The 12,921-nt window shown below is 41.3% G+C and overlaps 1 protein-coding gene across 1 annotated transcript in view; it reads left to right on the top strand.

Moving 5' to 3' along the window:
* The first annotated feature begins 9,637 nt into the window (after nucleotides 1–9,637).
* The window catches only part of LOC135558178 (XK-related protein 4-like), an 84,657-nt gene continuing 81,373 nt past the window's right edge, over nucleotides 9,638–12,921 (top strand). The window contains exon 1 of the mRNA XM_064991914.1: nucleotides 9,638–10,440. Coding sequence (XP_064847986.1) covers nucleotides 9,755–10,440 — 686 coding nt within the window. The 5' untranslated portion in view covers nucleotides 9,638–9,754. The remainder of the gene's footprint in view (nucleotides 10,441–12,921) is intronic.

Genomic DNA, 12,921 nt, shown 5'->3' with positions numbered 1-12,921 from the left:
CTTACATGGTTGCACAGAACAGACAGTTGTGAGTTGTGAAAAACAAATCCAAACCAATTGACATCCATTAGAAAAACGAAATCACTTGCAAACCACTTGAGCAATGAGGCAAACAATGTCATTATGTAAAAGATGTGCAGGCTAAACAGCATTTGTTGTTGAATATCTACATTTAATTTAAATACGAGTTTCTATATTATATTTTTTATCAGGCTACATGTAGCATACATTGAAGTATTATTTACAGTTGTCACTATGACCACACCCTGAAGCGCTGAATGGTCTGTGTTTACCTGCTTATTAATATCCTAATACAATGTGCAGTAGGCTGCTTTGATCAGGTGATTGACTTACTAGCTTGCTATGATGAAAATCAAATTCTAACAATGCCAATGTTTTCAATTCGACTTAGCCTTCAAAAGCAGCTCATAAATAGAACATGTAAAAATGAACTATAGACATTGCATTCTACTGTGCAAATGTACTGTGTGCATTATAGGGAATTATAAACTGGGTAGTTGGAGCCCTGAATGCTGATTGACTGACAGCCGTTGTATATCAAATTATATACCACGGGTACGACAACTTTTATTTTTACTGCTCTAATTACGTTGGTAACCAGTTTATGTAAGGGATAAACGTCAATGTTCTGTACATTATCTTGAAAATAACGGACGACGCAGCGGGATGAGGCGGAGCCGTGTCCCTTTGCGGAGTTAATTTTCCAAGGTAATGTACAGAACGGAGGCGTTTATCTCGCTTATACCACAGTTGCTGAAGAAAACAATATGAAAGCACACATTTACTGGTATAAATGCTTTTTTCCCATTGATATTTCAATTTTAATAAACAAATTCATACCTTTTCATATTTTGGTTGCGAGACGTTACCCAGTCGTTCGTTCGATTAACTAGACAAGACCCAGTTGTTCGTTCTTTATGTTCCGTTGCCATTCTCGCTGGCAACATTCCTATCCCTTTTTATTGTATTTATTTAACCAGGTAGGCTGGAGGTAGGTCCTTGCTTGCTAGCGATGGCTAATAGTCAAACTCTGTTGCCAGAATGCAAATAGTCCGGGTTGCCATTTGAGTCTTATGGCTTGGGGGTAAAAACTGTTGAGAAGCCTTTTTGCCCTAGACTTTGCACTCCGGTACCGCTTGCCATGCTGTAGTAGAGAGAACAGTCTATAACGGGTGGCTGGGGTCTTTGACCATTTTTAGGGCCAGGGTGTGTACCGAAGTCTGTATATTGAGTATCCATCCCTATACACCTCATATTTTTTTATATTGGTCTTGAACACGCTGTAGGCCTAACATGATATGATTGGTGCTCCAGGCCATAACTTGCTTCATGCCAGGTATGGCAGTTGCATCGCGTGTCTCAAAACAGTATGATTAGTCATCGAATGAGAAGGTAGTCTCATTATTCAGTACATAATAGCACAACAAATATTACCGTTTGGAATCAAGGTTCTGTAACGTATACACTGGGAGTCGAGAAGCATGTGATATAACAATTAACATGGCTCAACACAACGTAGGAGTAGCGTCTAGACATGAACAAACAGAAACAATACTGCCTGGGGAAGGAACCTAGGGGAGTGTGGTAATGGAGAACAGGTGTGCTTGATGATGAAAGCCAGGTGCGGTAATGATGATTCCCAGGACCGGCGGTTAGTAAAACGGCGACATCGAACGCCGGAGGGGAGGAACGTGAGTAGACATGACAGGTTCACAGTTCATTCAACCCACTAAACTGAAGTGAGTTTGCCAAAACAAATCATTTCTCTTGCAAAATGTGTGTGTTGGGAGGGGACAAGAAGAAAGTAAAGACTCCGCCTCCCTGAATGTGACGATTTCCACTCTGGGGAGGAACACACGTGTGACTCTTAAGATTGCTTCGATATGATGGGTGTTATATCAAAAGCGTTTCTACCGACATTTCTCTCATAGGCTAATTAAATGTACAGACACAAAAATGTGCCTTTTTTTCTCTCCGAAATGTAGGCCTACTTGTATAAAAAAGGTGGATGGAAACAGGTTACTGATACAGGATTTGAAAGCATTGCAGAAGCCAACAGTCAGATGTTCTGCTGCATAATAGGTTTACAGTACATCAAGTGGTTCTTACATGATGGATTACTGACTGTCATCATGGATTGATATATAAAACGTGTTTTCTGTCAGGGGTGATTTTTGTCATGCCATCACTATTAGGCTAACAGTCTTATCCTTGTCCTGAAATAGAAGTGAAATGGAATCTACCAATTTAGGGTTGTAAGATTGGAGAAGTGACAGCAAAAACTAAGTGCTGTATGTTTAGATAGGTTAAAACCACGATAAACAGCTGAAGGGACATCCTTATATAATCAGTAGGTTTATGTACCCTTGATAGACAATCACTCTAATATATACAGATGTTTTGTATTTTACTGTCGACACTGAATGACTCAAAATCTGAAATACTGAACTGTTGCTTTATTTAATGTATAAGTTAAGGCGTCATCAGCACTTACTTGCAAATCTTACTATTGTAAGAGCTAGCTAACGTGTTCAAGTGAGAGATTTAAATACATCTATAGTGTGAGGTGGCTGATGTTTGATTGTCCGCATAAATTAGGGCATGGTCATCTACCCTATCTGCAGCAGCTAGGGGGGCAGCAAGGCCAGCTTGTCTCCTCCCATCCCCTCGCCTGAACTCTGGTATGGCCCCGAGGGTCTGGCCACTGCCACCCAGATGTGTCACTCCCTCTATCTCACTCTACAAATGATCCTGCTGGGAAGAGACAGGGCAAAGGCAGGGCATGGGGTCAGCAGCCTCCAAATAGACCTTTAGATTAGAGCACTCATTGCCTCTGTGTAATGTCAACATATGAAAGCTTTAGCTGTTGATTGTCATAGAAATGTTTCATTTCATTTACATATTATTGAAACAGCACTTGCATTTCTTTCTATATAACCAAGATATTACTCTGAGGACAACATATTATGTTGTGGTTGGTTGTTATGAAATTGTCTCTGTTCCTATACAGCATTATGTAACACAAGTCAACGCATAAGCAGCTGCTTCTTCATAAATGTGAGCGATGCATGCATCATTCTGTGTTGTTTACCAATGAAAACATCTCATTTGCAATGCCACAGCAATTAAGTCTGGGCTAATGAATCCTGTTTCCCCGAGCCGATCCAGCCCCCCCAGTAGACCATGGATCACAAGCACCCTGGTGTCAGATCCGGGGACCAAGCAGACAGATATCTCAGGGCCGTACACAGAGGGGCTGGGACAGACAGCAGGCACAGTGTTCCCCTGCCAGTGGGAGTTATACAGTGGAACGAGTGACAGATTGGCAGATAGAGAAATCATTTGAATATGGAACTCACTAACCCATTGGCTGAGTTGGCAGGTGACAGCAGGGCTTTGATTTTGTTGTTGTTGTTTTTGACTTGTGCTTCTCTCTTTCTCTCTCTCCCTCTCACTCAGAAAGCACAATAAAAGGAGAAATCAAAGAATGAAGCTAATGATATTGAACCTTTATCTGTTGGTTAGTGGCTTGTTTCACTTCAAAGGTTTGGGTATTTCAAACCCATTTCCACAGACAATTTTGTCACTATTATTTTGGAACTGCACCATAGCCTTTTAATGTTTGACACTTGCCGTTTTCTATTCTAGTATACCCAAGACATTTAACCCAGTGTTTTTTAAGTTTCAGCCGAAGCCTCTTCTCCTGACAGGCCTTGTCTGGTTCAGTAGACAAGCCTCCCTGTGTCACCAGTCTGAAAAGAGAGAGTGGCTCTAGCTAGCAGAATCTACTGTCCCACTTTCAGCTTGGTAGCTCTCTCACTACTCACACTGAACTGTCACAATGGCATGTTGTCTCACCACAGATCTTCACTCAATTCATTTTAAACATTGGTGTTCGTTGCGGAGCAGCTACGGCTGCATTCAAATAATAACATATGAAAAGATTATTCGCTTGACAAACAGATCACATTCATTCATTTACAGAATGATGAGCATACTTTATACAAGACCTGCTCTAGACCTGCTGATCGATATAACTTTTTTCAATATTCATCACCTCTGAATTCTGCATCAGTGTGTCTTACATATCTAATCTTTGCAGATAGCAAGAGTGAAATGAACCCCTTCTGACAGGAAGGTCAGACTTATCAGAAACTTCTTTGATGTATAATTGTTGTCACGGGTACTGTGTACAGAAGATGATGTGTACTTTATGTAGTATAGTATGTGAATTGATTGTAGTAAATGGACTGTATCCATTGAGTTGATAATACCATGTGTATTAGGAAAGGATTCACCGCAGCCTGCCTGGTTCTGATGACGTATGATGCTGAGGGCTGCTCTATTAACAGACTGTAGATACAGTCCAGATCTTTCATGCAACACTGGGCTTTGAATAAGCAACATCATCTGGATCTTTTAATATACACATGAAGCATACATATTTAGAGACTGTCTGCTTTCTTTTATGATAAAGCATCTTGGTCGGAAACATATTTTCAATCAAAAAAACGAGTGACTTTTGCATTGTGTGCAGCAGTTAACAGTAAGAGACAATACATTCAGATGATATTTCCTGGTTGCTACTAATGCAACTGACTCAAGAGGCCAGTGGAGATGTATGATTGCTCCTGTCTTAAAAAAATGAACCTTGGAAATCATTAGGAGGAATTCATGGGATTCAGAGCTGGGCATAACTATCCCTTTAACAGAGCGCCTGTTCAAATCAATGAGAGTAGACTACAGTAATTACATTGGGGTTGCATGGTGAGGGATGTCTCCGCATACCAGCTGTCTCTTTTGAATAACTAACATGCTTACCGATGGAAGATTTTAACAGGGATTTATGGTGGAGTAACTGACATTTTAGAATCCCACATGATTAACATGACTATGTGTGAGACTTCATTGCTGCAGACAGTTATGAAAAATGTACCTATGCTGTTACTTTAAATCAAGAGGTGAGCGGGAAAGGTTGGAGCTGTGCCTGGTGCTGTGAGGTGGCCCTTTATTTCAACCAGGCATTACTTAAACAGCTCACAGCAGCCCTGCTCTTTAATGAGTGCCATCTAATGAGAATTAATCAATTCTCCAGGTTCTCCACTACAGCAGTGTTGGTATCAGGGATGGACTGGGACCAGAAATCGGCCCCGAGGGCCCCACAAAAGCCTTTTTTTTCTTGAGACCCTTGTTATCCTAATATTGATCATTTTGCACAATTCAGACCAGCCCACTGAGCTAAAGATGGAACAAAATTTCCTCAAACTGCCTTTAGGACTGTCCATTTCTAGTTGGTTCTACGGAATGAGCCATTCCTCCACAGTGTGTTGTTTATGATGTGACAGGTGCCTCGGAGAGGCCACAGCACCAACTGACAGCACCATCACTCTGGCCTAGTTGCCCATAGGTGGTGGGGCTGTGGCAGTCCAAGAGCGAGCGAGAGAGATGGCCACAGGCACAGCAGCATACACATCACTGGCCAATGGCGGAAGAAGTATGACACCCATCTTCCGTTGGTGGAGCTTGAAATGGGATCTGCCAAACGCTGGCAGTGTGAGTCAAGCTAAGGTATGTACATCCCCTGTACCGCTAATGATGACAGATGTTGTCATCTTTGAATCTTTAACACGAGTCGCATATCTGCCCGGGAGGGAGGCTAAGGTTGTCAGGCGGGGCCTCTAGGTGCCACAGTGCCACTATGTAAGCAATGATGGATATGTTGCAGAGTTTAGGAATAGAGAAGTATAGAGTTGTACTCTTTTTCCTCATCTCTGTATTCTCACCTCTGTAGTCTCACTTGCCTGTCAATCAGTCATGGGTCATGGATTCATTTTCCTCTATGATTGGGTCCATATTTATATCTGGATGCTCTAAGAAACTTTCTGTACACACACACACATTTCAGTATTCACACATTTCTTTCACACCACAGCTTTTCCCATCAATGGTGTGTTTCCACCAAATGAACTTGTGCGGATAAAAATCTGTGCACACAAAATGTACTTTTTCGCTTAAGATTTCATGTACCAAATCAAAATCAAATGTTCAAAGTTTTTCCATCACATTTGTCAGGATTTGGCCAGGGTTGTTCCGGGTTTTGGTCAGTAGATGTCCCCATTGTGCTTTTTGTCCCTATGTTTTTCCCTTGATCCCCATTATTATTTGCACCTGTGTCTCGTTTCCCCTGATTGTATTTAAACCCTTTGTTTCCCTCAGTTCTGTGCTCTGTGTTTGTATGTTAGCACCCTGCCCTAGTGTTCTGTGTGCTCTTGTCGATTCCGGGTGAAGTTCTTGTGGTATTCTGTTTTTTGTTTTTTGTTTATTTTTGGTGAGTTTCTTTTGAGGTCTTTTTGTTTTTCCTTCCACCTTTTGGATTTGCCATTTTTTGTATTTTAGGATTTTTTCTTTATTAAATTACACCGTCTTAAGTACTGCTGTGTCTGCCTCATCTTCTGGGTTCTGCTGTCTATTCGTGGCTCAGTTGGTTAAGTGACTGTTTCTCACTCCGGAGACCCAGTTTTGAACCGGGTCCTGACAAAATTTTCACAAAAACTGTTGTGTTAAATAGCAAATGTGCCTGGTTATTAACCAGGTTTCCATCCAACCTTTTTGTGAGTAAAGTACATGCCAGATAAAATAAAAATCAGGATAGGCCTGATGGAAACAAAACATTTGTCTGTAAACTTTACAAATGTTGAAGTGGTTGAGGTGGATGAATTGTTTCCATTACCCATTTAGCCAAATTGCTCATTAGTAAATTGTATCCTATGCCCACCCACCAAGTGGCGATGTTAGCATGTAAATCTTGGTGCGACAAAATAAAAAATATGTAGGATGCATGCCAGCTAAGCCACAACATTAAACAATACATTAATTGCACTATAATGGTGACAAACGGTGCACGCCAACTGTAAGGGCCTACATAAAGGACAGTCCCAACAGCAGTCCCAACACCTTACCACTGCTATACCTGGCTATCAGCAGGTATACAATATTCGATGATTACATTTCTCTAAAACAGGTTATAGGCTACATGTGCACCATCAACTCAGAACAGTAGGCAAAATGAAGAGTGGAAAATAGACCAAATTATTCGGTGAGGCACATGGGCTACTAACAGCTTACTACACAACATAAACTTACTATTACTTTATTAGCTACAGTATACACATCTCCCTGGCGTATTACATCATTTATGTAGCAGCATACACAACATTTTTGGAATCACCTTGTGCTGTGCTCTCTTGAACGGGAAGGTGGTGTGGCGGTCCTTTTGAGGGCATATTTTGTCATCAAAGTCTGGCATTCTCTGGATTTATGGATTTATGGTGCTTTCAAGACAACTGGGAACTCTGAAAAAAACATGTTTGAATCATGATGACATCAGTGATCTTCAGGTTGTAGCTCTAGAAAGAGACCAGAGTTCCCAATTTACAATTCCGAGTTCGATGACCGTTCAAAACATATTTTCCCAGTGTGAGTGTGAGTTTTTTCCAGAGTTCCCAGTTGTCTTGAACTCACTGAACGATTTCCCAGTTCTGAGTTTCCAGTTGTTTTGAGCACGGTACAAATCATTCTTCATTGAGAGCATAGTCAATGTTGAATGTTTATCATTTTAAGCTGGGAAAAGAGACCCTTAATCCCAGACTTGGAACCACATAGCCACTCCACTGAATAGCAGTCTAGTGATTGCTTGTAGTTAGCCACTGATTCCTTCCAAAACACTCATTGCTGAATTTGCGATTTCCAACTTGTTGTGTAATGTTTATGTCCAATGGCCAATGAGCACTGATACGTTGTATCTATAATTTCTCTTCATATGACAAGGATTGAAAAAGATTTGCCAGTACATTGTCGACTTGATTCATGATGATGACTGCTAGCTAAGATCTTGAAAGTATGATGTTAACATGTCCAATCAAAGCTATGGTAGATATAATGTGATTTGACATCATTTTATCTGTGGCCAATGACATGGAGCCTTCTTGAATGGGCACTTCTAATGTAACTCTATGGCAGCATCCAAGGGGCAAGAATTTTCGAGCTCTCCCTGTAGATTTTGTGGTGACGTAGTGTCCCCATGAGTGACAGAACAGTGAGCCAATCATGGTGCAACTAGAGAACATTACAAAACCCCTACGCTCTGTATTTTCTGCTGGCTGCTCCACCACCAAAGAAAGCACTGAACTAGGCTGAAACACCTGCATTTTGGAGCTGCCTTACTCAAGAAAGCAAAAAAGAGACCATGTTTGTATAGGGCTTTATTAACTCTATTATTTTACATTGTTTGCAAACTGATATGTGACACACATTAATGCCAAAATAAAATGCAGGCCCTGCCCCATCTGCCCTGAATGACAGGTTGCCACTGCTCCCACCTATCTGTTTCATGTCTCAGGTAGTCTGCAAAAGCCAGAATGGATGTAATACAAGACTTTGGTAATATTTGCCATATTCTAATAATTGTCATGTGCCAACGTTTCACCACAGTCAGTGCCATGCTGAAACTTACACAACTGTAGATCTGAAACAATTGGATGGTGAAACTTGCCTGCCAACCAGAAAAGCAAGATGAAGCTATTCAGATATTCTTGAAAGTCAGGACAATCCTTGTCCTACAAATAAATATAATTTTTTATACTTGTGCAAAAAAATGATTTTGCAAGCAGTAGGCATTTTATAATGAAATGTGTAGTGGAGCTTCATAGTTACACACTGACATCACGTAGGCTACCTTCAAAATGATTCAGCAATCATAATTTATTCGAAAAACAACGTTGCCATCATCATTTTGTTCTAAGAAAAAAGTTCGACAAAAAAAAGAATCCACCGCTGTCAAATGGATACATTTTTTGTCAATCATTAGAAAGTTTCTCCTACATCTGTCGCAATGATTTTTTGATTTTGCGACATTGCTTTTGTCGAATAAACCCGGGTCAACCTGCCTTATGATGGTCTCGGGTCCCTCTAGTGATAAACGAGGGGACTTGGTCACCCACTCTATATGAGCAGTGCAGTATGAAGGAGGTTTGACGCGGGAGCTGTCCATGGTGCTGAATTAACCGTTTTATGCACTTTAACCAGCATGGATAAATAGCCTACATCTATGAATAGTGAAATAATTGACTACTTAACCACAAATCAGCATGTGCTATTGGGTGCGTCACTGCTCCAGTTATTCATCGCTATTGTATTATCTCATTGTGACAGCACGGAAGCCCTATTCCCTCTGGATTAGGCTGTTGTATTTTGAGCATCGTTGGTCAAGTGTATAGTCGACCTGACATATTGGCTATATGCCTACAATTCGTTTTATTGTAGTCCTTTGTAATACATTTTTATCCCCGCACATTTTCATAACAGGTCAGTAAAAAGGTATATTTTATATATTTCTTTGCCTATTTGGATTAATCGGCCCTGTCAGAGTGATTTGTAATATGCTGTAGTCCTATTGTGGCTATTGGTGAGAATAGTGAGGTAAGGAGCAATTGTGAAAGAGTTGCAAAGCAATGATGTCATAGTTTTAAGTATGTGCCATGGGAGAGCATATGGTTCGTACCCGCTGCCGAGCGGCAGTGTTGCTTTGTTATGAACAGGCGGCGCTGTAGCTGGCGGAAGAGTAAGTCGCCCAGCCCAGTATATCTTCGCCTGGAAAATAGAAGCCAAGGGGGAGACGAGAAAACGGGAGGAGAAAATACAGTGTTGGCAGGAGGAGAAAGAGAAAGCTACGATAATGGCCGCTAAATCGGATGGGGTATTGAAAATGAAAAAGAGCGATGTAGCTTTCACGCCTTTGCAGAATTCGGACCACTCGGGCTCAGTACAAGGACTCGTTCCAGGATCGCAGCCGGATTCGGGAATTGGGGATGGGGACTTCGTGAATGGGGAATCTCGGTGCTGTGGATCTAAATCGACATGTCTTCGCCTTGGCAGAGAGCAGCAAACTAAGTACACGATATGGGACTGTCTATGGATCCTCGCCGCAGTGGCGGTGTATTTCGCCGATGTAGGTACCGATATTTGGCTTTCTGTCGACTATTACCTCCGTCGCGAGTACTGGTGGTTCGGACTCACACTATTTTTTGTGGTGCTAGGGTCGTTCTCCGTCCAAGTCTTCAGTTTCCGATGGTTCGTCCACGATTTCAGCACCGAGGAGAGCTCCAATGCCGCCGGTGCGGCAAACTGCTCATCCCACATGGACGGGAAGCTGCTGACCGGTTCTGCTTCACATGGAGACGTGGGCGCCCAACCGTCCACACCTCAAAAACAGGCATCCACCGCTAGCAAGAGCAACACCACAAGCAACAGTAACAGCAGCACGGCAACCCGGACTAATAAGCAAAGGTCGGCGTCCTGTTCTGTCTTTATCTGGTCTGCGCAATCCGTCATCCACATCTTGCAGCTTGGACAGATTTGGAGGTAAGCGTTTTATATGCTATTTTGAATGAATGGAGTAGCTGCAGCCAATTAGCCTAGTAAGCCTACCAATGTTCTGCACGTAGGCCTACACATTTGTTACACTTAGACCCTATTGGGCATGATGGGAGCCATCATTCGTTATTAGGCACCACCTGCCATTGAACGTATAGCATTTCAGCTTTTACGCGCACTGTAAAGCCCTTTGAGTGCCCTGAGTAGACTCTTGGTGCGGTGATTGGTGTTATGTCTTGAATAAACAATAACTGGGAGAGAAAATAGTCTGTCGTAAAACAAAATGGGATCATAGATCATGATGTGATATCTTTGTGAATGTGCTTGATCAAATGGCGAACTCAAAGTTGTGTTTAATTAATTGAATTCCTCACACCACAGGCCGAGATGTATGCAGTCCAGCTTAGTATACAAATGTGTTACTCATTACAGCTAGGCCTATTATACTGGGCCTATTATTTACAAACAAGAAACAGTGTGTGTAAGGAAACCAACAGTAACAAATCACATTGATCTCCCAAAATTAATAATATATCAAATATATATTTTAGACATTTGGGTTCTGAACATTGAGGTTGAGGGTACGCTGTGTGCTATATAATGTGTATGTGTCAAGTAGACCTCAACACATGAGGAGTAGACATCAATACTGTTCCCCAACTGGTGGCCGGTGGTGTAATTTGGTTTTCTGAGCAAAACATATATGTATTATATATATAAACTACCGTTCAACAGTTTGGGGTCACTTAGAAATCTCCTTTATTTTTGAAAGAAAAGCTATTTCTTTTGTCAATTTAAAATAACATAAAATTGATCAGAAATACAGTGTAGATATTTTTAATGATGTAAGTAACTATTGTAGCTGGAAACAGATGACTTTTTATGGAATATCTACAAGGCATAAAGAGGCCCATTATCAGCCTTCTAGGCAGAGTTGCAAAGACAAAGCCATATCTCAGACTGGCCCCCCAAAAATAAAAGATTAAGATGGGTTAAGGAACAGAGACACTGGACAGAGGAACTCTGCCTAGAAGGCCAGCATCCCGGAGTCTGCTCTTCACTGTTGATGTTGAGACTGGTGTTTTGTGGGTACTATTTAATGAAGCTGCCAGTTGAGGACTTGTGAGGGCCTCTGTTTCCCAAACTAGACACTCTAATGTACTTCTCCTCTTTCTCAATTGTGCACCAGGGCCTCCCACTCTTTCTATTCTGGTTAGAGCCAGTTTGCGCTGTTCTGGGAAGGGAGTAGTACACAACGTTGTATGAGATCTTCAGTTTCTTGGCAATTTCTCACATGGAATAGCCTTCATTTCTCAGAACAATGTTCTCAGAACAAAGTTCTTCAGAACAAAGTTCTTTGCTTCTTGCCATTTTGAGCCTGTAATCTAACCAACAAATGCTGATGCTACAGATACTCAAATAGTCTAAAGAAGGCCAGTTTTATTGCTTCTTTAATTAGCACAACAGTTTTCAGCTTTGCTAACATAATTGCAACAGGGTTTTCTAATGATCAATTCGTCTTTTAAAATGATAAACTTGGATTAGCTAACGTGCCATTGGAACACAGGAGTGACGGTTGCTGATAATGGGCCTCTGTACACCTATGTAGATATTTCATTAAAAAACCTGCCGTTTTCAGCTACAATAGTCATTTACAACATTAACCATGTCTACACTGTATTTCTGATCAGTTTGATGTTATTTTAATGGACAAAAAATGTGCTTTTCTGTCAAACACAAGGAGATTTCTAAGTGACCCCTATCTTTTGAAAGGTAGCATACGTAACACCAGCAAATCAGCTCCAAGTTATTTTTAATTTTGGAAATCTGTTCCAAAGTATTCCCACACATATATAAATATAAATATATAAATAAATAAATATATATATATATTTACTTATGTATATTTGATTGAATACAAATGTAAGCAAGGTTTGAAATTATTATGTTTTAGTCAAATATTATATCTGTTTGGGCTTCTTGCGGTCAATTTGCAGTCTGCAAATAATTTGTAATTTTGTTCCAGCCCCTAATCATCCGCTCAATAAAAACATTGGCCCGCGGCTAGATCTAGTTGATGATCCCTGCTGTAGAGACATTAAACCAGCACCTAGCGACCTTGTCAAGGGGTTCTAAGCTCTTGGCGTAATGGTTAAGGTTTTGACTTGACAGTCGCTGTCCCTGGGATTGAGTCCCAGTTGGGGCTACCCACTGAATTCACTAAATTTGGTGTCAGAAGTGGGATGGCTCAAGGGCAGCCATTGGAGAGGCATCTACACGTGAGAGGAACATGATATAGAGAAGCATTGGGACAGACACGCTCTCCCGAAAGGAATGGATCATGTAGCGATCTTAACCGAACACCTAGCAACCCTGTCAAGAGTTTTGGACCTCTAACAGTTGGGTTTTGGCTTGACAGTCGCAGGACCCAGGTTCGAATCCCGGTTGGGGCTCCCCCTGAATTTGCTA

This window comes from Oncorhynchus masou, chromosome 17, assembly GCF_036934945.1.
Source record: "Oncorhynchus masou masou isolate Uvic2021 chromosome 17, UVic_Omas_1.1, whole genome shotgun sequence".
NCBI lineage: Eukaryota > Metazoa > Chordata > Actinopteri > Salmoniformes > Salmonidae > Oncorhynchus > Oncorhynchus masou.
This window is presented reverse-complemented; position numbering and strand designations above follow the sequence as displayed.